At 36.1% G+C, this 25,565-nt stretch overlaps 1 protein-coding gene across 1 annotated transcript in view; it reads right to left on the reverse strand.

Annotated features, from left to right (window-relative positions):
• hsd17b4 (hydroxysteroid (17-beta) dehydrogenase 4) overlaps positions 1–25,565 on the reverse strand; it is a 228,134-nt gene that overhangs the window by 19,872 nt on the left and 182,697 nt on the right. The window contains exons 18-21 of the mRNA XM_051929986.1: positions 23,198–23,267; positions 20,157–20,263; positions 4,610–4,696; positions 3,846–3,935 (exon numbers count right to left, since the gene is read on the reverse strand). Coding sequence (XP_051785946.1) covers positions 3,846–3,935; positions 4,610–4,696; positions 20,157–20,263; positions 23,198–23,267 — 354 coding nt within the window. The remainder of the gene's footprint in view (positions 1–3,845; positions 3,936–4,609; positions 4,697–20,156; positions 20,264–23,197; positions 23,268–25,565) is intronic.

Below are 25,565 nucleotides of genomic sequence, written 5' to 3' on the forward strand. Positions count from 1 at the left end.
AACCTCCCAAAAAATCTGCTCCTTGCTTTTTATCATTGTTCCATCGAGAGTGTGCTCACGTATGGACTGTGTGTGTGGTACGGCAGCTGCACTTCCTCAGAAAAGAAAGCGCTACACAGGGTCGTCAGGATAGCGGAGAGAACAATTAGTTGTACCCTCCTCACTCTGGAACAAATCTACACATCCCGAAGCCACAAAAAAGCAATAGACATTTTACAGGACTCATCACATCCCGGTCATTGTCTCTTCCAGCTTTTGCCATCGGGCAAGAGATACAGAGCTATGAAAACTAGGGCAAACCGCCTTAAAAACAGCTTTTATCCGAAAGCAATCATGGCCCTGAACTCAAAATAAAACTGCTCCATATTATTCTTCCAATGTGCAATATAGACCATAAGTCAACAAGTGCAATTTGTATATTTATTACTATTCGGTTTGTTACTATATTCAGTCTTTTTGTCTTTTTGTCATTTTAACTCTTATTCCTCACACTGAGTCAATTGCACCTTCAATTTCGTTGTTCCTTTGTAAAAGTGACAATGACAATAAAGATCTATCTATCTATCTATCTATCTATCTATCTATCTATCTATCTATCTATCTATCTATCTATCTATCTATCTATCTATCTATCTATCTATCTATCTATCTATCTATCTATCTATCTATCTATCTATCTATCTATCTATCACACAGTATTCACCAAATTAAAATAAAATAAAACAAGTGCAACTTGGTGATGACATCTTTACCAACTGAACCATCATTTAGGCAAACTGCATTAATATGGACCTTGCTTCAAGCTAAGCTATATGCATAAATAATAAAACTGCAACTTGCATTTATAATGCTATTTGTGGTATAGCCCTATGGAATCGTATTAGGGCCACAGTGTAGAAAAAAAACAATACGGACACAGGGAAGAAAAAAACAAACTATATGTTGAGAATAAAATCAACATTTCCACATTATTCTCGCCGTTTATGTCGAGAATAAAGTCAACATTTCCACTTTATTCTCGCCGTTTATGTCGAGATTAAAGTCAACATTTCCACTTTATTCTCGCCGTTTATGTTGAGATTAAAGTCGACATTTCCACTTTATTCTCGCCGTTTATTTTGAGATTAAAGTCGACATTTCCACTTTATTCTCATAGTTTACTTCATAATTAAAGTAGAATGTCGTAAACTAGACTTCTTCCTAAAATCAATGTTTAATTTACTAGATTTTGTCAAACCCCGTCATAAATTAATGCATCACATTAAATGCTTTGTGTTGCTTTCCCCGACCTAGTTAATCACTACGCTTCTTAAACTGACTTCCTCTGCACTAAGAGGAGACAGCGATCACCATACAGAATCCATTCACTTCATGATATTCCTGCTTTCTGAAAATTTAGAATGCTAAGATAAATACTTGATATCACTTTCATGATGAAATGCATTAAAGCAGGTATTACACATGCACGGTAGTGAGGCGGTAGTGCTGCTCCCTCGCAGTAAGGGGTCCCCAGGTGTATGTTCAGTGTAGAGAACTTTATGGCAGGTGTGACGAGGCTCCAAAAAACTGGATGTATGAATGGCTATCGCACAGGTTTAACTTAAATATTGTGTAAATGTTGGGTTTGTGATCTGGTGGTCGGAGACACGAACACAGAATTCAGTGCATGTTCTTCTGAGCGGGCTATCTTTATTGCATGCATGCTGTCTCTATCTGACGTACCAAAACCCCAGTTCCTATCCTTCCTTTTTCTTTCACCACATAACCAATCACCACACGATAAACGTCTTTGTGAAATTAAAACTAGTTATAAACTTAGCCCACGGAGTGTTCAGAACTTTAAAAATATCTTTGTTATACATGTTTAATTATGCCATCCATTCAGAGTTGCGCCCATCTCTGAACGAGTCGCCAGCATATCGCAGGATGAATACAAGCAAAACATACACTAGCAGGGTCAATATAGCATAACAAAACCCCACATCCTACATGACTTTGAAAGGAAACTGAAGCATGCCAAGTAAACCCACCAGAAAAACATGCAAATGCAAGGCAGGGTACACCCTAGACACCTTTGCTGGGAGGCAGCAGTGCAACCTCCACGCCGCCGTGCCCCCATATGATTAATGCATGCTTTAATGCATTTCACCATGAAAATTATATTAAGTATTTATCTTAGCATTCTAAATGTTCAGAGAGCAGGAAGATCATGAAGTGAATGTATTCTGTGCGGTGATCGCTGTCAGCGCCTCCTCTTAGTGCAAGAAGTCAGTTTAAGAATCTCGGAGAACACTTAACACAAAGCATTTAATGTGCTATATAACTTATGACGGGGTTTGAGAAAATCTAGTAAATTAAATATTAATTTTACGATGATGTTTAGTTTACGATGTTCTACTTTAATGACAAATTACGAGAATATAGTCAACATGTCGACTTTAATCTTGACATAAACGGCGAGAATAAAGTAGAAATGTCAAGAATAAAGTCAACATGTCGTCACACTATTTCACAGTACCCAGGTACATTACACTGTATTGAAAACAAATAAAACAAGTACAACTTGGCTTGCAGTATTATCCAGTAGTATAGAAACAGTATTTACACATCTGACACATCCATATCATAAAAAAAATAAAAAACGGTTTTCGGTATGAACCGGTATACCGCCCAGCACTACTACTAGAATATAAGTACTGTTACATGTTCAGAATAACTTTTTTGCTTGCACATCCAACCAACAATCAACACTTGCCTATTCTCCAGTGCTATGATAAACAACAATGTAGTAGAATATGTAATTTAATTCTATTTAATAGAAAACATAAATCAGCATACAGTGGAACCTCGGTTCACGACCATAATTCGTTCCAAAACTCTGGTCGTAAACCGAGTTGGTCATGAACCGAAGCAATTTGCCCCATAGGATTGTATGTAAATACAATTAATCCGTTCCAGACCGTACAAACTGTATGTGTATATATATATATTTTAGTTTTTAAGCACAAATATAGTTAATTATACCATAGAATGCACAGCGTAATAGTAAGCTAAATGTAAAAACATTGAATAACACTGAGAAAACTAACACTGCAATAGTTCGCACTATAGTGCTAGGAACTGCTCGCTAAAAACACTTTTTTTTAAATGAGTTTTAAGCACAGGGGAAAAAATGAACATTTGAAAAATCCGTAATTTAATAAACCACCAAGAAAATTAACATTGCAACAATGCAGGCTACGAACTGATCATTGTAAACAGAACTGAAAACAAAAACAAGCCTTCTCTACCTTATGCGTCCCTCACTCTCACTCTCGTCTCTCTTTTATGAGCCGGGAGCGCCTGTGTGCGTGTCTCTCTAGCGTGCTGCTGTGTGTGTACGCGCCTCTCTCTTGACCGCTCCTGTGTGTGCGCATCTGTCTCTCTCTCGCGCTTGTGTGTGTGTGTGCGCGGCTCTCTCTGTCTCGCACTGCCTGTGTGTGTGCCTCTGTCTCTCGCCGCTGCCTGTGTGTGTGTGTGTGTTGCGCTCTCTCACTCTCTCTCTTGCTCACTGCACAGGAAATGCACAGGGAGAGACTGAACATGTACAAACCGAAAGGGAAACTGGCTTGTTCGTATACCGAGTGTGTGGTCGTGAACCGAGGCAAAAGTTTGGCAAACTTTTTGATCGTAAACCGATTTGTACGTGTACCGAGACATTCGTGAACCAAGGTTCCACTGTACTTTAGGTACTTTATATTGTTCATCAATTTCTGCTTTCATTTTATAACTTAATTTAATGTCAGACTTGTATTTTATACTTTTATTAATAATATTGTCTGATACTAGGTCTGGCAGCTGCTTACCTTCTGTTGCTTCTTAGAAGGTGAATTTACTGGTACATCACAAAGGTCCACATATGAATCACCAAGAACAATTTGGTTAGTCTCTTTTACCTGTAAAATTAACCAATTTAAAGAAATATATATGACAAAACCAAAAAAATGTATGTAAGGAACAAAAAAAAAAAAATAAAAACAAAAAAGAGTGAGTGAAAATGATATGAAAGATACATCTGTCTATAGTGACTGGTTAGCCAATACAAGGCATATTGTGCTGATTGTGTAATAAATTATAGATGCATACAGTATATTGTTACGGCATAGTTATAAAATAAATGTACATTCAGTTTTTCTTTTGTTTATAATACTGAAAAATGTACCATATCCCTTTCATTAAAACATCCATCCATCCACCCATTATCCAGCCCGCTATATCCTAACTACAAGGTCACGGGGGTCTGCTGGAGTCAATCCCAGCCAACACAGGGTGCAAGGCAGGAAAGAAACCCCGGGAAGGGCGCCAGCCCACCACAGGGCGCGCACACTCACCAAGCACACACTAAGGACAATTTAGAATCACCAATGCACCTAACCTGCAATGTGTAAATAAATACATGCAAATACATGACTGCTGATAATTACAACTAATTGTTCATCACTTCAACATTTATAGAATTATAATATAATCAGAACACTAAGGCAAAGCAGTTGTACTCATTCTAAAATTGAAAAACACAATAAAAGTTTTCTTTTGCCTTCCTGCTTAATGAAAATCACTTATTCTTTACCTTCATCTGAAAATGTATTCTGCTTCCTTCTTGCCACATCTCAGTCTGAAGTGACTGACCTGGAATGACTGGCTTCATAAAGCGAACCTTAAAAAAAGATCATTACATTTTAATACCTGCTTTTCTGCATTTTGCTCATCACAATGATTCTGGTATTAAAATCAGCAAGAAAGTCATTAATGTTCCATAATTCAGTTTATACTGAATCTGGTGTATTTAGTTACACTTTTCAGGATGCTTATATGCAGTCAGAAGTATAAAAATATGCTGTTACATTAATAAGAGAGCAATAACAATAAGTATACTTTTAAATAACAAGGGAAGTGGCAGTTGGAGATGTTAAATATATATTTTTACTTTTGTTAAAAATATGTATTTCTTGGTGAGGGCTTTGTTTTTCTTTGAATGAACTTCTTTCAATTGAAAGTCAGATGTTTCTCATTTTTTCAGTGCAAGATGACGGTTCTTCCGCAGTGATTTTTTTCTAACCATTCTTACTAATTTTTACAAAGAGGGGTGACAATAATAGTGGAGGGCACTGTGTGTGTGTGTGTGTGTGTATATACAAGCCACTATGTGTCACACCCTTGCACTTAGGCAACATCTTCACACTAGAATCCCTGAAGCCTATGAAAATATTTGGAATACCGGGCCATCTTAAATTCCTTCGCACCTTGTCTTCAGCGTTTTTGTTTTGCAAATGTGTCAGTCAGCACAAGCAGCAAGCAGCCTGCTATCCCATCTCCTACCAAGGTAGCTGAAGTCAAGTCAGACACAAAATTCTCAGAGATGAAGTCTGAAGGTCTCTGGAATTGTATAGGGTAAATAATATATTGCTATTTGGAATACAAACATTTCATGTGTGTTCTGTGTCTGCAACGATCTGTGTAAATGTAGGATGACAGGAAATGCAAGGCAAGAAATGTTAATTAAAAAAGAAACATTTTCATGTAATGACAAAATGCTGACATAAAGTGTATAATGTGTGAAGACTGAAGTCCAAATATCAAATAAACACTTTCGCAAAAGGAATAGCAAAATAAGTGCGCTTAAATTCAAGAATATAACTGAAGAAAAAAGAAATTACTCAGTTTACATGTTGCTATCAATGTGTTAAAAACTGAAAGCTAAATATCAGTCGACACAAGATAAAGTTATCAGCTTGTATGGTGCAGAGGAAAGAACTGCTGCCTCATAACCAAAAGATGGAGAGTTTGAGCCTGGATCTTTCCTGCATTTACCGTTTTGAGTAGTGAGCTGCTATTATCATTATTATATAATAAAAGCATGCATTTGATTTGAGTCTGTAACACCCGGTATAAGATTTTGCTACTTGTAAAAGATAACACTGAAGGGATATAAGTAGACACACAAAAGCTGCTGAATCATGTCTTCCTAGTATCTTTTTGTCACTTGAATTTTTTTAATTCAGTTCTATTCTTGAACAAAAACACGCTTAAAATTTTGTTATACCTTTGCCAAATTGTTTAGTTTATATTCCAGTAACCACTTGAATGACATCAAATCTGCCCCTGCCTCTCTCATGCATAAACACAGACATTCACACAATAAAATATCATTATTTGAAAATGCTATGTCATTTGAACATGTTTTTTTTTTTTTGATCTTGCCCAATGTTCACATTATGGTGCATGGTACTGAGAATGCAGACAGACTTCTTTTTGGGCACATACACTGTCAGCATGGTACTGCCAGATCTAAACATTAGCGTGGAGAATTGCATGTGTACTGAAGTGACTTTGGCTGCAAATGGAAGTCCCACTTTATTTATGGTGCCAAGCCAAGTTGTGTTGAGGTGCAGCAGTCTATTAGCCAGTGAAAGTGATGTGAAGAAGTTGGCGGTTCTGCCTTTGTTCAGAAACAGCTCCATAAGCTTTATGACCACAGTCTTGGAAAGTCTTTCTCCCGTAGGATGACTAGGATATTTTCCTAAAAGTGGCATTGCACATGTACTTTGTCTCCAAATCTGCTGCAATACAAAACTTTATGGCAAATATGAAAAAAGTTTGTTTTAGTTATGTGTTCAACATTTTTTGCCTTGCATTTCCTGTCATCCTATATTTATAGATCATTGTAGACACGGAACGCACGTGAAATGTATGTATTCCAAAAAACAACATATTTTTTACCGTATACAATTCCAGACACCTTCAGACTTCAGCTGTGAGAATTTTGCATCTGACTTGACTTCAGCTGCACTGGTGGTGGATGAGTGAGCAGGCTGCTTGCTGCTTGTGCTGACTGACACATTTGCAAAACAAAGATGCTGAAGACGAGGTGCAAGGGAATTCAAGGTGGCCCAGCATTATGAATATTTTCTTAGGCTTTAGGGATTCTATTGTTAAGGGCTTATATGATAATTTAGACACAAGAGGGCGCTGTGCAATAACAATCTCATGACATATATCCACCCATGACATCACCTCCATGGTCAGACCACCTGGACATGCCTCTTCTTCCTAGAATCCTTCAAAATAGGAAACACTGCCATCTTGGGCAGTCTAAACAATTCTTCAACACAACTCAATTTTGTGCTGTACAACACACATATTTATATGTATTTTGCACACATATAATAAACAGGGTTTGCTTTCAAGGTGCTTTGAATCTCTTTCTTTGACTTATCCTAGTATGCCAAAATCATTGTATTTGCCTGTACTATAGCATATTTCTGGTGTGTGCTGCAAGAGGCTGAACTTCAGTTCCTCCACATGCAGACACAATTTGTGCACATTAAAACGTTGCTTGTAATTTCCTTTAGTTATAGCCTATATTTTATGTAAATATTTTGTTCCTTTGTTGTGTCCAATATTGTGCATTTGTGTGCGTTGCTGCATGTTAATTTAAATGTTATAGTAAGATCACTGTTCTTTTTAATAGTGTGTATCATTTTGGACTTGCAAAAGGGATGTGCAGTACACAGCTAAACTCAAACTACATTTAATTCAGTATTGGCTACTTAGAAAGTGAATGCTGAAACAAGAACTTGGAATAAGGTACTGCACAATAATTAATGGTTTCTCACCACATGGCCCTACATAATTTCTTGAACAAAGTGTTTTCTATCATTTGTCTCCCTACTACCACTAAACACCAAGGTGAATGCCTGAACTCTCTGTTGCTGGAATCACTCATGTATTAAACAATACTAAATTCTTCCCACTATTTTGAATTCAAAGCTTTTTGGAAACAACCACAAGAACCAGGCACTTTTGTTGCTTTGTTGGATTTATGCACCATTGTTCACATGTATTGTTATGTTCAGTACTGGCATGAAAATTACTACTACAGCAAACAAAAAAACATCTCTCAGTTGCAGCATGCACAGGCGCAGCTGGAGTGTGGTTTTAAAATGAAATGCTTCAATTCTTTTTTGTTTCTTTTTCTTCCTCTTCTACATGTAAGTAATATTGCCAAATAATACCATTCAATAACAGCAAAATAAAGACACTGTGTAAAGCTTGAGCATACAGTAACTAAACTTACAAAGTCACATAACCTTCTAAATGCTCTAGTTGCAGAAATATGCATTAACAACACCCATTGTGGATTTTTGCAACATGTTTTCATATACCATAAGACATATCTGGTCTAGTTACAATTTGTTTAACAGTATTTGGGCTGTTTGCAACTGAGATTTCTTTTATATAGCTTCTTTAACATTCAGTTAAGTTTTAAAGACTTAAACATTATTTGCTTAGCAGACGCTTTTATCCAAAGTGACTTACAAAAGAGGTAAACAATCAAGTAACATTAGGCTAGGGATTGTTTGCTCAGCAAGTACAGTATCAGGTAAGTCAGCATCAATAGATTAACACACTAAATGTATGGGAGAAACAGGCAGTAATATCTCTGAATAAAGGGACAAAGAGTGTAAAGTTCTGTGTTGTCTCAAACAGTTTGAATTTAGATGCATCTTAATAATCTGAAAAATGATGTGATGATAATATGCCATCAATTTTCCCTTGCTAAGGTGCACATGAACTCTATTCTATGAATTTTGCTTAACAAGTTAATTAATACAGTACCTATACAGGGGTGCCACGTTGCATTGAAATAGATGAATGTACTCAAATTAGGGACAGTAAAATGTTTCTTTAAAAATATATTATGAAAAGCATGTGCAGAAATGTACTCTTTCAAGTTCAACTTTATTGTTATATGTAAGATTCTTATCTGCATGTATTCCACAGACAATTGGCAATAGTGTAACAACAACAGACTGCATAGAGAATATATAAAGGAAAAACAAATTTGGCATACTCATGTAGTTGTCAATTTGAGCATAGATGTTCAGTCACCTTAAGACCAAATGATGAAAAGCATCCCTTTTTCTTTTACAGTACTGCAGACATTGCTCATGGTCAGGTCATGTAATTTTTACCAGAATTTAGGAAAGAGAAATCATTACTGCACAGAATGGTTAAAGTCCTTAATAATATTGTTTGAATTTCTTAAGCAGCATGTGTTAAATATACCTTGAACAGATGATGTCTGCATTCCAGTAATATTTTGAGCTAACTTTTCCATCCTCTCTAGTGTTTTGTGGTTATGAACTGAAAAGGTACAATACCAGAAATTTAATATATAACCAAAGAGGATGGACTTGACTGTAGGTTAGCGCAGACTAATTAGTCAAAAATTGAGGTTCAAATATTCTATATCAAAAATAACTACAGTACTGTGCAAAAGTTTTAGGCAGGTGTGAAAAAATGCTGTAAACAAAGAATGCTTTCAAAAATGGACAAATGCAGTGAATGAACAAAAGAGAGATCTAAATCAAATCAATATTTGGTGTGACCACCCTTTGCCTTCAAAACAGCATCAATTCTTCTAGGTACACGTGCACACAGTTTTTGAAGGAACTCAGCTGGTAGGTTGTTCCAAACATCTTGGAGAACTAACCACAGATCTTCTGTGGATGTAGGCTTCCTCACATCCTTCTGTCTCTTCATGTAATCCCAGACACACTCGATGATGTTGAGATTAGGGCTCTGTGGGGGCCATACCATCACTTCCAGGACTTGTTGTTCTTCTTTATGCTGAAGATAGTTCTTAATGACTTTGGCTGTATGTTTGGGGTCGTTGTCCTGCTGCAGAATAAATTTGGGGCCAATTATATGCCTCCCTGATGGTATTGCATGATGGATAAGTATCTGCCTGTATTTCTCAGCATTGAGAACACCATTAATCCTAACCAAATCTCCAACTCCATTTGCAGAAATGCAGGCCCAAACGTTCAAGGAACCTCCACCATGCTTCACTGTTGCCTGCAGACACTCATTATTGTACCGCTCTCCAGCCCTTTGACGAACAAACTGCCTTCTGCTACAGCCAAATATTCCAAATTTTGACTCATCAGTCCAGAGCACCTGCTGCCATTTTTCTGCACCCCAGTTCCTATGTTTTCATGTATACTTGAGTCGCGTGGCCTTGTTTCCACGTTGGAGGTATGGCTTTTTGGCTGCAACTCTTCCATGAAGACATACTTCTGGCCAGACTTCTCCGGACAGAAGATGGGTGTACCTGGGTCCCACTGGTTTCTGCCAGTTCTGAATTGATGGCACTGCTGGACATCTTCCGATTTCGAAGGGTAATAAGCTTGATGTGACTTTCATCTGCTGCACTAAGTTTCCTTGGCCAACCACTGTGTCTACGATCCTCAACGTTGCCCGTTTCTTTGTGCTTCTTCAAAAGAGCTTGAACAGCACATCTTGAAACCCCAGTCTGCTTTGAAATCTTTGTCTGGGAGAGACCTTGCTGATGCAGTATAACTACCTTGTGTCTTGTTGCTGTGCTCAATCTTGCCATGACATGAAACTGTCTTCCACAACCTCACCTTGGTAGCAGAGTTTGGCTGTTCCTCACCCAGTTTTAAGCCTACACAGCTGTTTCAACCTACGTGTGACATTGATGATCATTAGCACCTGTTTGGTATAATTGGTTGATCATACACCTGACTATAATCCTACAAAATCCCTGACTTTGTGCAAGTGCACTTATAAGAATTGATGCTGGTTTGAAGGCAAAAGGTAGTAATACCAAATATTGATTTGATTTAGATTTTTCTTTTGTTCGCTCACTTTGCATTTTGTAAATTGATAACAATAAACAATCATTATTTATATTTCTGAAAGCATTCTTTGTTTACAGCACTTTTTCACACCTGTCTAAAACTTTTGCACAGTACTGTGTATATTCATATATACTTGAACCTGTGTAAAATTCTAAGACCTATATGTAATAACATTACTACTATTATTACTATTTTTACTTTTTTGTGGCAGAGTGTTTGTTAAGAATTACATTCTTATGACACCTGCAATGTTGCTTAAAAGACATACATGAAAATTCAAATGAATGTAACACTTGCAAACACAGCCCTTCACAAAACGTGAACACAAAGTGACACCATGAAAGAGGAAGCAGAATGCATGCAATGGAAATTAAAATCCCAGACAAAATCACTCTTAATTTCTCAAATGCATTAATCATTGCCATTAATGATTTTTTTTCTTCCCACCTATGTTGTGTTTGCTCCAGGAGGCCAGAAGATAAAATGTCAGTGCTTCTTTTTTATATAAATGAAGGCACTGCGAGTCTTTATGTGTTTCACAAAAGAATGCACTATAGCCTCCATTATAATGATCTTTAACTATTTCCTCCACATTATAATTGTTTATTTAGCAAATGCTTTTATTCACAGCAACTTTGAAAAAATGAGACTGAGTATTCATAGGGAAACTACAATGTTAACAAGCAGTACAGAGCAAAATATAAAAGGAAAGCACAAGAAGTGCAGGGAGTAGACTCAGTGTATGTGACCCAGCTTGATATTTTATAGTGCTGAGAGCTGTTGGTGACGGAAAGCAGTCAAAGAAAACAGAGAACTAAACTCAACCCAGTCACTCTTTTGTATGTCATGTCAGCAGCCAATTAATACCCAGACTATGTGTGAAGGCACAAGTTCTCAGAGGCAGCAAAACTTGCTGGCTGTTATAAAAACAAATTGAAAATCAGAAAAACACTAGTTATTTTCAATTGTTATTAATAAGAAAGGAAACCAGTTTTTGTTTACTGCAAAAGAGGCTAACAGTTCTAAAATAAACAGCACTTAAGTCAGGGATCTCAGGTTCAATAGCAACAGCAACAGGACCTGGAGAAGAACAATAGTCTCAGTATGCTAGATAAGTATTAATAACTGTTATAAGTACAACTGAAAATCCAGGAGCCTCAAGTTGTGTAGAAACATTTGTACTAAAATGTATTTTGTTGGACCTGTGTTTAAGATGGAATCCTTTCCATTTTACTAATAGCAATACAAGCTAGTCTTTCAAAGTTATTAAAAAACTGACTGTGGAAGTAATGTGCAAAAAGGGATCTGTAAAACAAAGGTGTATTGTATAGCTTGTTTGGAGCAACACAATGTCAAAATTAGTGCAAGATAAAACAAACAACTGTTTTTTTATATTATGAGATTTTATCTTTGAATTTGACTTTTTAAAAATACTTTCAAATTATATTTGAATACTGTCATTGAATTTGGCAATCCTACTGTACACCTATAAAAATTGGTAATTCCATTAATGCGCAGGTCCTCTGTGATGCCAAGATGAGACCGACAAATGTTGTGGCTCAGTGACCTGCATCAACCCATGATTAATTTATTCTGAGGAAAATTAGCATTGGTGGATGACTTGCTGATGGTGCTGTACATGATGGCAGGCTTGTTGGTAAGGTAACGAGATGAACCCTCATGTTTTTCATATGGCCTATACTGTTGCAAAAGCAATCATGCAATTACATGTGCCAGGTGCTAGTAGCTACTCACATGCTGGTGCCATACACCTTTCATCGACATCCAGAGCACAGAGGAGAGGTGCTACAATGCCTCATATGACATAATTATCTTACACCCCCTGACCTTGCTGATATGGAGCCAGATGACCCTGCCCCTTTTCCACCTACTGACAACTATATATATTGCACTAGTGTGGCTATTTCACCCAAAGGCATATGTTAAGTGTTTAACCTGATTCTGCTTCAGCTGTCTCAGCTGCCAAATCTGTAATTCTGGACAGCGCTGGCATAATGCTGCACTTGCAGATCAAGATCAGAGAGCACAGATGTGCTCTTTCCCCCTCCAGATGTACTCACACTCTGCCAGTAATGAACGATTTGCTTCTATGCTTGAGGTCAGAATATTTTTTTTTTAATTTCAGGCATGTTACGGCTGGTACAGCTTACACATTCAAGGCAATTCAACTTATTTGCATTTGTTGGTGACAAATGTGCTTAGGCCACCAAATAAATTTTTCTTGCATAAGGGGCCAGGCCAACTCTGATGTTGATTCTAACATGTTTCAGATTCTCAGTTTAATACTGTACCATTTACAGTAATGCCTCAGTTAACAAAATGTGTTTTGGAATTCCTCATTAATAAACTATGTAACCAGAGGTGGATTTAACATATGAGCAATCCACATTACTAACCGAGAATGCTAAACCGGATGGACGCAGGGACATCCGGCCATGGGCTGTAGCCGCAAAAAGACGTACTGCGCAGGCGCCCCAAGAAATGAGGCGCCGCGAGAGGCGGCCAAAACCACAGAAAAAAGGAGTGAGCACAGAAAAAAGGAGTCAAACGCAGGCGAGCAAATCCCACCACTCCCCCCCCCCCCCCACACACACACACGCACAAGCAACGGACGGGACACACACAAAGAGGACGATTCAACAAGCCCCTGGAACACAAAAAAAAAGAGCCCACAAACCACCCCCCCACACACACACACACAAGCAACGGACGGGACACACACAAAGAGGAGGATTGAATCCCATTGCACACGAAACGGGACGCACACAAAGAGGAGGATTCAACAAGCCCCTAGCACACAAAAAAAAAGAAGCCGTGAGCACCACACAAAGCCCATTGGACACGAAACGGGACAGTCTACGGACATAGCACACGAAACGTACACAAAAACGACGATTCAGACCCACGACCACAGTAACATAAATAACAAATGACACACAAAGCCAAATTTCTAAATGAACCGTCCGTATTAAACATACGTCATCTCAACACGTTCACAATATGCAGCATATGTAGATCTCATTACAATGAGGCACTATTAACCGTTCAACCGCACAAAAGGCTCCATATTAACAGTGAGTGCGATCCTCCTTATTACTTACCCATATTTCTCACGCTCAAGAACAAACAAGTCATGAATTCACGATCACAGGTACAAAACGATACCGCTCGGATAACGGGACCAAACACAATTCACACTATGCAGCATAGGTGGATCTCATTACAATAAGGCACTATTAACCGTTCAACCGCAGAAAAGGCTCCATATTAACAGTGAGTGCGATACTCCTTATTACTTATCCATATTTCTAGAAGAAAAAATGTCTCGGCTCCAAAAACGCAAAGCTCAACTAAAGCTTCTAACTAACGATGTACCTAAAAGTAAAAACTTTATGAACTGCATTAGATCCTACAATAGTTCATTTGCTTTTGCATCTACCGGAGTAAATATCAGGCCACCAAAAGGCAATGGCCCATACTGCTTTCGCATATGTGCACAAATACTGTATCGCATTGGAACAGTGCACCCTGAAACAAATCAACAACGCAAATATGCACAAATCTACATCCTAGATCCACATGACGCAATCTATCAATCAAAGTGCTGCATCGCAACAGGCACGGATTCAAAACGAAACACCTCCCGTCTCAGACATACGTTAACGGCAGCGAAGGCTACAACGGGCTTCTCACACAGCACAGGCAAATCGATTACAGCTCCAAAACAACACGTCCCAAATACTGGACATACAACAACGCGCCTCTCAAACGGCACAAGGAAAACATACACCAGGAAAATTCATTCGGATTAATGAATGTCATTTGCAATCATTGTCATTCAGTTCACTTCCCTGAAGAAACAACTGGCAATACAAGTAATACATTTACACGTTGTTGTCAAAAGGGTCAAATTAGACTGCCTCCTTTACATTCATATCCTGAATATCTACAGAAGCTTCTAACTAACGATGTACCTGAAAGTGAAATCTTTATGAACTGCATTAGATCCTACAAATCGGTATCCACTATGAACATTAACGGTGGCACTGCACGTGACATCCGTCTTGCAAAACTGTTAATTATTGATGAATGTACAATGGCATCCAGTCACTTACTCAACACCATTCATAAACTTCTACAAACGTTTATGAATAATAATATTCCCTTTGGAGGAAAGGTACTTTTATTAGGAGGAGATTTTAGACAGTGCTTAGCTATTCTTCCACATGCCATGCGCTCAGCTATTGCTCAGTGCACCTTAAAATACGCAGACATTTGGCATTGCTTTCAAAAGATACAGTTAGTACAAAACATACGATGTCCAGAACAAGATCATAACAATTGCTTATTACAACTGGGAGATGGTACACTCACCAATACAGATGGACTTCACCCACATATTATTACAATTCCTCAAGCCTTTATCTGCGACGACTTAGTTACAGACAGATTTGGAACAGCAATCTCATTAGACCAAATGCCCATTTTAACACAACGCACTATATTATGTCCAAAAAATATTAATGTGGAAAACATAAATACCCAAGTCATTCCATTACTTCCTAGAGAGACACAACTCTTTCCAAGCTCTGACAAACTTGACTCTGATCACAACAATAACCATCTTCATTGACATTACAAGTTCTGACCTGGAATTACCTTTTACACTTAAACGGCGTGTACAAAGAAATTTTCAAATAAACCTTTACACTGTGCCACACACTTTATTGTTTGCTTTCTATTTGCATCATCTACACCTTCACACTATTCTATATCTCATTCATACATCACGCTCTTTGTCATTCCCAACACCAGGGGTTGGCGAGCGAAGCGAGCAGGGGGCGGAGCCCCCTAGTATGTTTTAATAACCCATTCAAGTGTAGGGCATGGTGGGATTAAAGGGTGGATTTGCGTAGGTGGGGCTAATGTTCTCTGTCTCCTCATTGCTTGGCCATGCTCCGTTGCTCTGAGTGGCCATCGACAGATCCAACAATGTGGTTCCACACACTCTCATCTGGATCATTCACTCCTAGATATTCACCCCATCAAGATTCTGTGAAGGGATTTGAAATGGGCTATGAACATAAGACACCCTTCAAATACCACACAGCTGAAGGACTTCTTCATGGAAAGGTGGAAAAAAATTTTCTCCCAGTCCATGTCAGAAAGGAAATGCTAACTTCAGTTTGTTTGTGCCAAAAGGGGCAATACCAGCTATTTGAGCCAAGGGTTTACTTTTTTCCACAGTTGGAAATGAATTGTTGCAAAGCCAAATTTTCATTGATTTTTTTTTTATTTACATCCCCTTTATTAAAAGATATTGTTTAAATGAAGATCAAATCTTTATATGTCCGCATCTGCTAAAAAAGAAAAAAAAAAACGATAAAAATAAAATTATTTTATTATGGATTGGCTAGCTATCTCTGACTGCCAGTTTGTTCTTTTGTAATTCATCCTTTCTTTTAAACAAGGAAAAGTTTTACATAAAAAGATCATGATGAAAAGTTTGAGGAAGTGTAGGTTACAATCATAAATAATACAGTATGTATGAATCTATCTAATCTATTGTCTAGCTGCACTAATGTAACTCATTGTATTCTGGGATCAGTAAATCCCTGAAAGACACATTCAAATGTAACAATTTTTTTTTTTAAGATTATGTTGTGCAGGTGTAATAGGGTGAAATCCTGGCAAATTCATGAAACACATTCAAAACTGATACCATAGTTTTGACTAAAACTGTACCATAAACACAACGGAAGCTTGACAGTCAGCACTTTACTGAAGGATGAGTGAAAAATGAATCCTCAATCTGATCAATGGTCTCAGCAAAGTCAAACCATAAGTCGAGAAACCCTCAGAGCTACGCAAGTACAGCTGAAGTCAAATTTGATTGACAGTTATCCTGCCTCTACATATACCCACCGCCTCTGGTCTATAGCAAACCTTTTCGAGCTCTGCTCTGCTACAAGGGAATGACTACTATATCAAGTAAACCAAGTGACATAAATGGTTAATCTAACTGACTGTTCAGCAGAACTCCTGAATCATGATTTTTTTTTGCCAAGTACAGAAGAAACGTGTGTTTTGCTGTATTTATTTATTTATTTTTACAAAAAATGACTTTGTTGTAATGAATTTTGTAGATGAGATTTTTTAACATTAGTTCTATAGGAAACTAGCAAGAACCAAAACAAAAAAATCGCTAAAACAAGGATTTTGTTAAAAATGGAGTTTGTTCTAACAGAATTTGCTCTTGTTGATGGCACCCATGCTTAGGCCCCCAAATTAAGGTTCTTTGTATGCCTATACTTTACAGGTGAGAACTTCAATCTTGCACTCCTCAAGTTTTTTACCTTTCTTCTCTGTTGTTGCTATTGTCTCACATTATAGGTAAATCTGTTCATTACATATGTACGAGGTTGATTAAAATGGTCTACATACTGTATGGTTGTTTCAGCGTGGCAACTGGGCAAAGTTTGAGGCATGTTCACATACGCACATTTACAAGATGATTGTGATTTATAAAGGGTAGAGACTGAGGTTGGGAGCACATGCTGATATAGCTTGTTGCCGCTCCCACCTAGACTGGAACCAGAGTGCAGTGGGTGACACCTAAGCACCACACTGGAACAGTGTGAGGTTTTTTTATGGTGCCTAGAGTGCCAATCCTGTCACCAACCGCATAGTTTTCCCTGTAAATTGGTGGACCTGCTTTCAGGGCTGGATGCAGATTAACGTCATACCTAGGATGAAGCAATTGCAGGTCAAGGGCCTTGCTCAAAGGACCAGCAGAGCAGAGTCACTTCTGGCGTTTACAGCATTTGTACCAGCAACCGTTTAATTACCAGCGCAGATCCCTAGCCTTAAAGCCCAACCACTCTGCCCCCATAAAGATTAAATTACATACAAAGGTACGTTGTACAGTATGTACACCAGGTTTTATAAATTAGTTTTATAAGTGTACGCATTTTCCTACCTTTTGGAGTATACATATTTTCACAGTTGAAAGCACGCAATGACCCCTGACCTGGTGTACCTGTTTATACTTTTACGTATTCACAATAGTGATAAATGCAGGGGTGCACTTGCTTTCTCCACAAAAATTGTAATTATTTTTATTTATAAAATGTAAACAATGGAGTATAAAATGTATCAGTAGCAGGATGTTTGTTATAACACATTTATCTATATATCTAGTTTACATGAAGATCAAATCTTGATATGTCCACATTATGTTAAAAAAGAAACAAACATTTCATATGGTGTGCTTACTTTTTCACATGATTGTACATATATCTTTCATGCTAACTAATGAATACTTTTTATTTACGCTTATTTATTTTGATTTGTGCTTTTGCTATCGTTTCTAGGTAGTCATGCAAGTATGAATTTCACTGTACTTTGTATAAAAGACAATAAATTTGACTTGACAATATCATTAAGGACCAGCCACTATACTTTATAATGGACATGAGATCTTCTTCCCTATATGCATGATTTTTTGGACAAAATAAATACCTAGATATAAAATAATGTTAGACAATGACCAACGATTTTGATTATATAATTCAGGTGATTTCCAGCTGGGCACTAACAACAGTAAAGATGTAATAGAACCTAAAAGAAAGGCTTTCTTTAGGAAAGCTGAAGTGAAGAAGTATCCATCACAATAAAGATGTTGGTGATTAAGGGGAAATTGTATGTTAATCACATGACATCTACTCAAAAATAGGAAACAGGAGAATGACAGCAAAAGGTATGCAAAAATGTATGGGGAATAATTAGACATACAGGCACAATAGAAAAGATCTGTGCTGGTCACAATGGGATATTAATAACCTATGTACAAGCTGAAATTGAGTAAACTGATAGTTTAAGCCCTGGAACAAAACTTGATGTTACTAAAAACAGTCAACAGAACAGGAGTAACAAGATATCCATCTCAGATTTTGAATGATGGAAGAAACTACGAAGGAGAAAATATAGCGTAGAATCAGTATAACTATTAAGAGTTAAGAATATAAAAAAACAGAATAAAGTAAAGCTGTAAAAGAAAGGACATATAACTTCAGCAAAAATCTACGTTCCACACAGTTCTTGGAGGAAATAGCCTAAGATTGCACATTAAGATTACTAGGGGAATGAATAAGATTACCCACTCATTAGTAACACATTTCTATTAAATACAGGAGTAAGAAAGCCATTTGGACATTGTGCTAAACTAATTCCCCTCTACTTTGAAATCACATATTCTATTACTGGACCAAAATATAGTTGGAACGATTTTAATTTGATTCTAGTAAAAGGAAGCTCTGCCAAAGCATATGGGGCTACCAAGGATCAGTCTAATTCTGGCCATGATGTGGAAAAGAGGAATCAAACCAAAATACTATAGTTCCAGGTGATAAAAGTGCAATGACAAAATTGTGTATCTACTGTATAAAGGAAGCTCCCTTACTTATCCCTGGGATGTGTGAGCACAGTGTGCTAAAGTTTAGCCTTCCTACCTCCCTAGAAAATATTAAAAAAACAATGATTTGACTTTAGACTAGTATCAGGGTTGGGGAGGAGGAATCACTGAATTGTCCAGAAGACATTTCTGTCAAGGTAATATTTCAGCCATACTCCATTTTAGCACTTCAGCAATGGTTTGGTAGAAGTCTATCTTCCTTCACTGTTTTGTTAAAAAAAAAAAAAAAAAAAAAAAAGCTTAAAGGTGGTGTGCCCTTACTTTGTTTGCATGCATTTTTTTTAACTGAAGGAAACAACAATAACTGCACTACTGCCATTTCACAAGGACATTGAGGTTAAAAATATTACAAATTCCTCACAGAAATGGAACCATTTTTACCTCCTTCAAATTAATAATATACTAATGACAAAAATAAGGAACATCATATACTGTATGCAGTGCATACATAAAGCCAGCTAATATTGTGTCCTGTAAGTGTGGCATACCAGATGTTTCAAATCCAACCATCTAAATTTAATTACATTTAGATATTTTTGTTATCTTTACATTTATTGTCTGATTTACAAAGGTCAATAACTATTTATTTCTTTTCACTCCTGAGCTTTTTCCCAAAATGATTTATGAACAAAGAGTTTTGAAGAGCCATTAACTTTTTTCAAACCACACTGGGATTAAGTTAAAAATACAATGTTAAGGGAACTTAATTTTTGTCAAATATAAATTTCCCATAGATCTGAACATAAAAATAAACATTTTCTCATATGCTTTGTATTTAATAAACATTGTGTATACCTTTCTTAGTGTGCTTGTAATATACAAGGTGATTAGAAGGAAATCCATGTCAAATTCTAGAACAATCTTATTTATAAATATTGTCCTTTAGCAACTGTAAAATATTAGTAGCAACCTTAAATGATAATTATTGCAAGCAACCTTTGTATATCTTACTGTACCTTAATTGCTTTAAATTTTAAGATGTCATTGTCTGCATATTGCTTTAGAACATGTCTGGCAGCATAGCCGAAGGAACATAATCCATGTAGAATAGGCTTCTCAAAACCTAGAATAAAATAGTTATTATTAATAATGATTTACATGGTAATGGAGATAGTTGATCAGTTTCCGGGCAGGGGTTAGACTACTGGATATAAAATTTAAATGTTTCCTCTGGGGTTATAATTGTAGAATCCTACATTTACATATAAAATGTAAGGTTACCATAAAAACAACTCTTAATTAAACAAAATTGTTAAAAATCCACAAACTATAAACACAGAAGTAAATAGTATTTGATTTGATTAACAGATTTATTATTATGAATAACTATAAAATGCTATGTGCAATCCTCTTATAATCACAATATAAATTTACCATAAAAGAACACTACAGAAAGATGATATTAGTTACTTTAAAATGCACCTTGAAGTAAACATTTGGGATAATCCACAATATTACCTACAATGTTAGCATTCTGTTAATAAAATCAGATTTTAATAAAAGAATTTAAAATAAATTATTGCATACTTATTTTTGTCTTAATATTAATTTACATTGTAATTTTACACTTGCAAGTCAGCAATGTTTCGGTTTGAAAATTATATTAAGACAAAATTGTTTAAATTAATTTAATAAAAATTAACAACACTAGCTATAGTGGTATATTCTCAAGCATTAAATTATTTTAATTGAAAACAGTTAAAACCAACCACCTTATGTGATTGCATCACATTAATTCCATCTCTTTCTCTGCACGCTAGATATGTAGGGGAAGGGGATCTTATCTGTCATGAACAAAATGTAGTACTGAATATCTTCCTGATTTATAATTGACTCACTGTGATGCAATCTTCAAAATCAATAAAATAAAAATAAATAAAGCTATCTTATTGTGCCACTTAAAGTGTATAATGTTCCAGTACTTTACAGATCCAAAGGCAAGCACACATAAGAAGCTAGTAAGAAGCTAGTGTATGTCACTGGCCCAAATAAGAAAACAGATTAAAAAACAGATTTCAATTTTTATTGTCATGCATACAAAATGTTCTTCTGGGGAGATATTTTAACCTTAACTTTACAAATTTGCAACTAAAGTTCAAAATTATTCATAATGTGAAAAAAAACCCACATTGAAATCCGCTCAATTGCATAGTTTATTGGAATTGACATTATTCTACTTTGCCAACAGTCAACAATACATTTGAACAACTTTCATGATAGCAAACTAGTTTGTAAATTAGCCTAGTTCCATTATACAATTGAGGTGGTTCAGGATTATGCTGAAACATTATAGGAGCTTCGGTTTTTAAAATTAGGATGTGCTGTGACACACCAGTTGGTTCCAATGGAATTGTATGTTGTGACCTTTCTAATCTCTGATTGATCCCATATATGGAGACTGCTATTACTAACACTATCATTTTAAAGTGTCAGAATCGATCACTTGCAAAGTAGTCATGGCTTCTAAGGATGTTGGATAAAATCTTTGTTTCATAATTCTGGATGTGTCCCCTGTGCAAAATCGAACAGAAATAAAATTTGATTAGTTGTGTAATTCATAGGAAGTTTGACCTCTTAGATCATATATATAAATTAAGTATAAGGAAAAAAAAACCTAAAATATGAGGGCTGGGTGTTTACTCTGTCATAAAGCAAAGAGACGTCTGTCAATTTTTGGTAACATAAAAGACTGTCTGTCCACCTGTTTGTCTGTGCTAGGTGGTAATGGGGGTTTCAAGGTACCCTCTGTTGATTGTAGGGGTATAGAGAATCACTTTGCAAAGTGCAAATATCAAACATCATTGGAAAGTATAGGGAATTGATAGATAAAGAGACCTTTGATTTTACATATATTTATAGAGAATTCTTGACTGTGGTTATTATAACTATTATTTTCTTTTAACTTGCACACTTTAGCCTAAGGCATCTTATAATCGGCTGGAACCTCTGGGTAGTATTCAAGCACCCTGATGAAAGCACAGCATTAAACCTTAGACCTGGAAAGGAGAATAGAAAACTGTGTTTTATTTTCTTGCTTGAATGAGAAATGTTCAGTTTACTTCTTACTTAACCTAATAATGGAATGCTTAGATTGGATAAACAATAGTACATGTAACCGATGTCAAGTGATGTTTATGATTTAAGACATTTTTCGTTCTCTCCTGTATGTATGCTTATTGTAACTTTCTCTCTAGGGATGCTAAAACAGCATTTAAAAGCAGAGTACTGAGGTTCTGTAAAATGAAGACAATGACAAAGGGAGGCAATTCCCTACTTGAAGATCCCTTAAACACAGTCATGTTTCAAGTGACGCAATGCTAGCACAGACAGTAGTACTGGCATTTAATTGCCAGGTAGTGTGTGTTTCGCAATGGATATAAAGGTTTGAATCAATAGGTTGCCCACAGTAAGTTAAAATATACATAAAATGTTATACTTTGAATGTGTACTCATCAACTGCCTTGGGATTGTATTTGTTAAAGAAAGTAACTATATAAAATAAAGATTAGATGTTTGAGGTCAACCGGATTCTGAGAAGAAATACCAGAATTGAGAACAACAGCTCAGTCCAGTCAAAAATAAATGTTAAGTTACAGCAGCAGAGAGTAACAAATTAGAGGTAAAACAATACAGGACATTTCTTAGGAATATATCTCTCAGACTACTTATACAATGCACTCACAAGTTATTTTTATTGTTTTTAAATTAGTGCTTATTTAAAACAATTTTAATTAATTAATGGGAGAAATGCAGTGAGTGTAATATTACTTTAACAGTGGTTTAATCTTTAGAAAAAATCCATCATATTGCATATCTCTTTTTAGAATATGCAGCTTATTAACTTATATTTTACAGTCACACATTTAATGCCTAGGAGAAATGATTTTAAAGTTAACTTAATAAATATTTTTATATTCATGGTTATCAAGGCAGAATTTACAATATAATGTAAAATGCCACTACTAATTTCTAAGTCATCCAGTTTTGTGTTATTTACCTGCCATAGCTGCAAAATTGGGATCAATGTGTAACGGATTCCAATCCCCACTGAGCCGGTATAAAGCAGCCTGTGGAGGGAGAAATAAAATGACATAATAATGAACAAATCACTTTTAATTACTAGAAAAGTGAACTGTTGTAATTTCTTAGAGCTTGTCATAAACCAATTAATTATTTTTGTATTACATAAGCAACAAAGAACACAGTATAATAGTTCTGAGAACATCATTTGCTGTAAATACTTTTAAATATAATTTTATCATCTTTAAAGAAGAATTTTATATAATGTAATAGGAGGTGAAATAAGCTTGTGGGCATTAGCATTGAACAGACATTCCTCAGAGTGCATGGATTAATGTCAAGAACCCAGAAGACGCCATATGTGATGATGCATAAAACTCATGAAAATTTAAACTTGAAGTGTGCAGATTAGACATTTATCCTTGGGTAATTTAGCCTAATGATGTCTGGAGAGGACAGTCCCACTACAGTCAGATTTAAGTAAGAAGCTGTTTCTTAGAAACTACTGAATTTAGGGGGGCTGCTGCGGGTGAATACTCACAGGCAACTGAATATATTTTTCTTTGCTTGTTCTCTTCGAACAAATAAAAACCTGCAGAGCAATGGTATACATAGAAGCTCCCCTAATTTGTGTAAAACTGTAAAAGATTTTTTTTTTGGTATTTGATCACTAATCTTCATTTTATATACTGGCTTACGCACAGCATGTTGAACTAAAATGAATGCCAGCTTCTGTAGATTTTGTAGTGATATTTTTAGTTATTCATTTTTGTCTTTGTCTTTGTTTTTTTTTTTTTTAACTCATGGAGTTGCTGCAGACAATGCTGCTGTTACTGAATACATGTGCACATTTGTCAGTATGTAAAGTCACCACACAGCTTTTTAGAATATCTCAAGTCCCAGTCCAATCAGAGTTGGGCCAACATAATTGCTACTCTTGCTTCCTGGTTACTGCTATCCCCAATAATAGAAGTATTACCAATATTGACAATCAATTTCAAGTCAAAAATCAACTTAATGCATTTAAAAAAAAGAAAAGAAAATGACCAACACAAAAACATTTATTTATTTTGGTCCTGGACCAGGATGTCTCTGAAAGGATACTGTATTATTTAGAGTAGCACAGGCATTATTTTCTTAAACTGTGTTTTCTAGATAATTTAGTCATCCCCGTAAAGTTTGCTTTTCACAAATTACACATTATTGTTCTGGTGTGCATATTTGCAAATATGATTTCAAATGTTGTGTTCTTAAAGGATCAATTACATCAGTTTCTTTTATTCTGTGTTTAATTCCCAAAAAAGACAAGATTGGGCTTGACTCAAACTTGGTGAGAAAACATTAACCTGCAATGAGCACCATTTCAACATCCTCTTCCATATTTTACGTAGAGTGGGGCTTATAAATCATTGTTTGGAAAGTTAAATTCCCCCATGATGACCCCAGCGTGTTTACTGCACATACTGTATGTCTTATTTGATTTAATATTAAGCTATTTGATCAAATGCATGTGTTAATGGACTAAATACCTAGAATTCTTCCTTAGTAACTTACCTCACAGTGACTCTTATATATTTTCTTCTTTTGAACTAATGTATTAAGATAACATATTGTTTTTGGTTTTACGCATGTCGGAGTAGGGGCCATGGTGGAGGCTTGGGAAAGCCTGTCAATACCACTCCAAGGCAGGAGGGGATGCTGCATGCTAACAATGTCTCCTACTTTTTCTGCAGCTCCAAGCAGTCTCCAGGAAAAGGAGCCTAGCCTGGCCTCCTTGGACTCGGGCATATATAAACAGATGGTCCAACAGGAATAGCATCTTTTGACGACAGAAAGCAAAGGAAGTATAGAGCTCCAGCATGTTTAATCACAGTGCAAAGGCATTTGATTTGGTTTCATTTTATTTTTTACCGAGAAAAAATTTTATTAAACAGAATTTTTATTGGGGGTAGCATCCCAATAACAAAATGGTCTAATGATGTTTACAAATTGACTAAATGGAATTGACTGCATTTCTGACTGAACAAACTTTTTAAATCTTTTAATTGTGTTTTACTGAATCTTAAGTTTGATTATCATTTTATAAAACTTCTTCTGTAATGTATATACTTGGAACATATACTTAAAAAAAAAATAGAAGAAAAAGCTACATCAATACAACAAGGCAGACAGTTTCACAAGGTTGGTTCCATAAAAGTGATACAGCATTGTCTCAGGATAATTCAAGCACATTCTGGAACTGAATGAATTATCTTCAGAGAACATCAGTTGTCATACAAGTTGTAGTAAGCAGCAAGTAGGTTACCTGAAACATTTTACTTAATTATTTGTAGATAACTTTCTTG

The sequence above is a fragment of the Erpetoichthys calabaricus genome, chromosome 7 (genome assembly GCF_900747795.2).
Source record: "Erpetoichthys calabaricus chromosome 7, fErpCal1.3, whole genome shotgun sequence".
Lineage (NCBI taxonomy): Eukaryota > Metazoa > Chordata > Cladistia > Polypteriformes > Polypteridae > Erpetoichthys > Erpetoichthys calabaricus.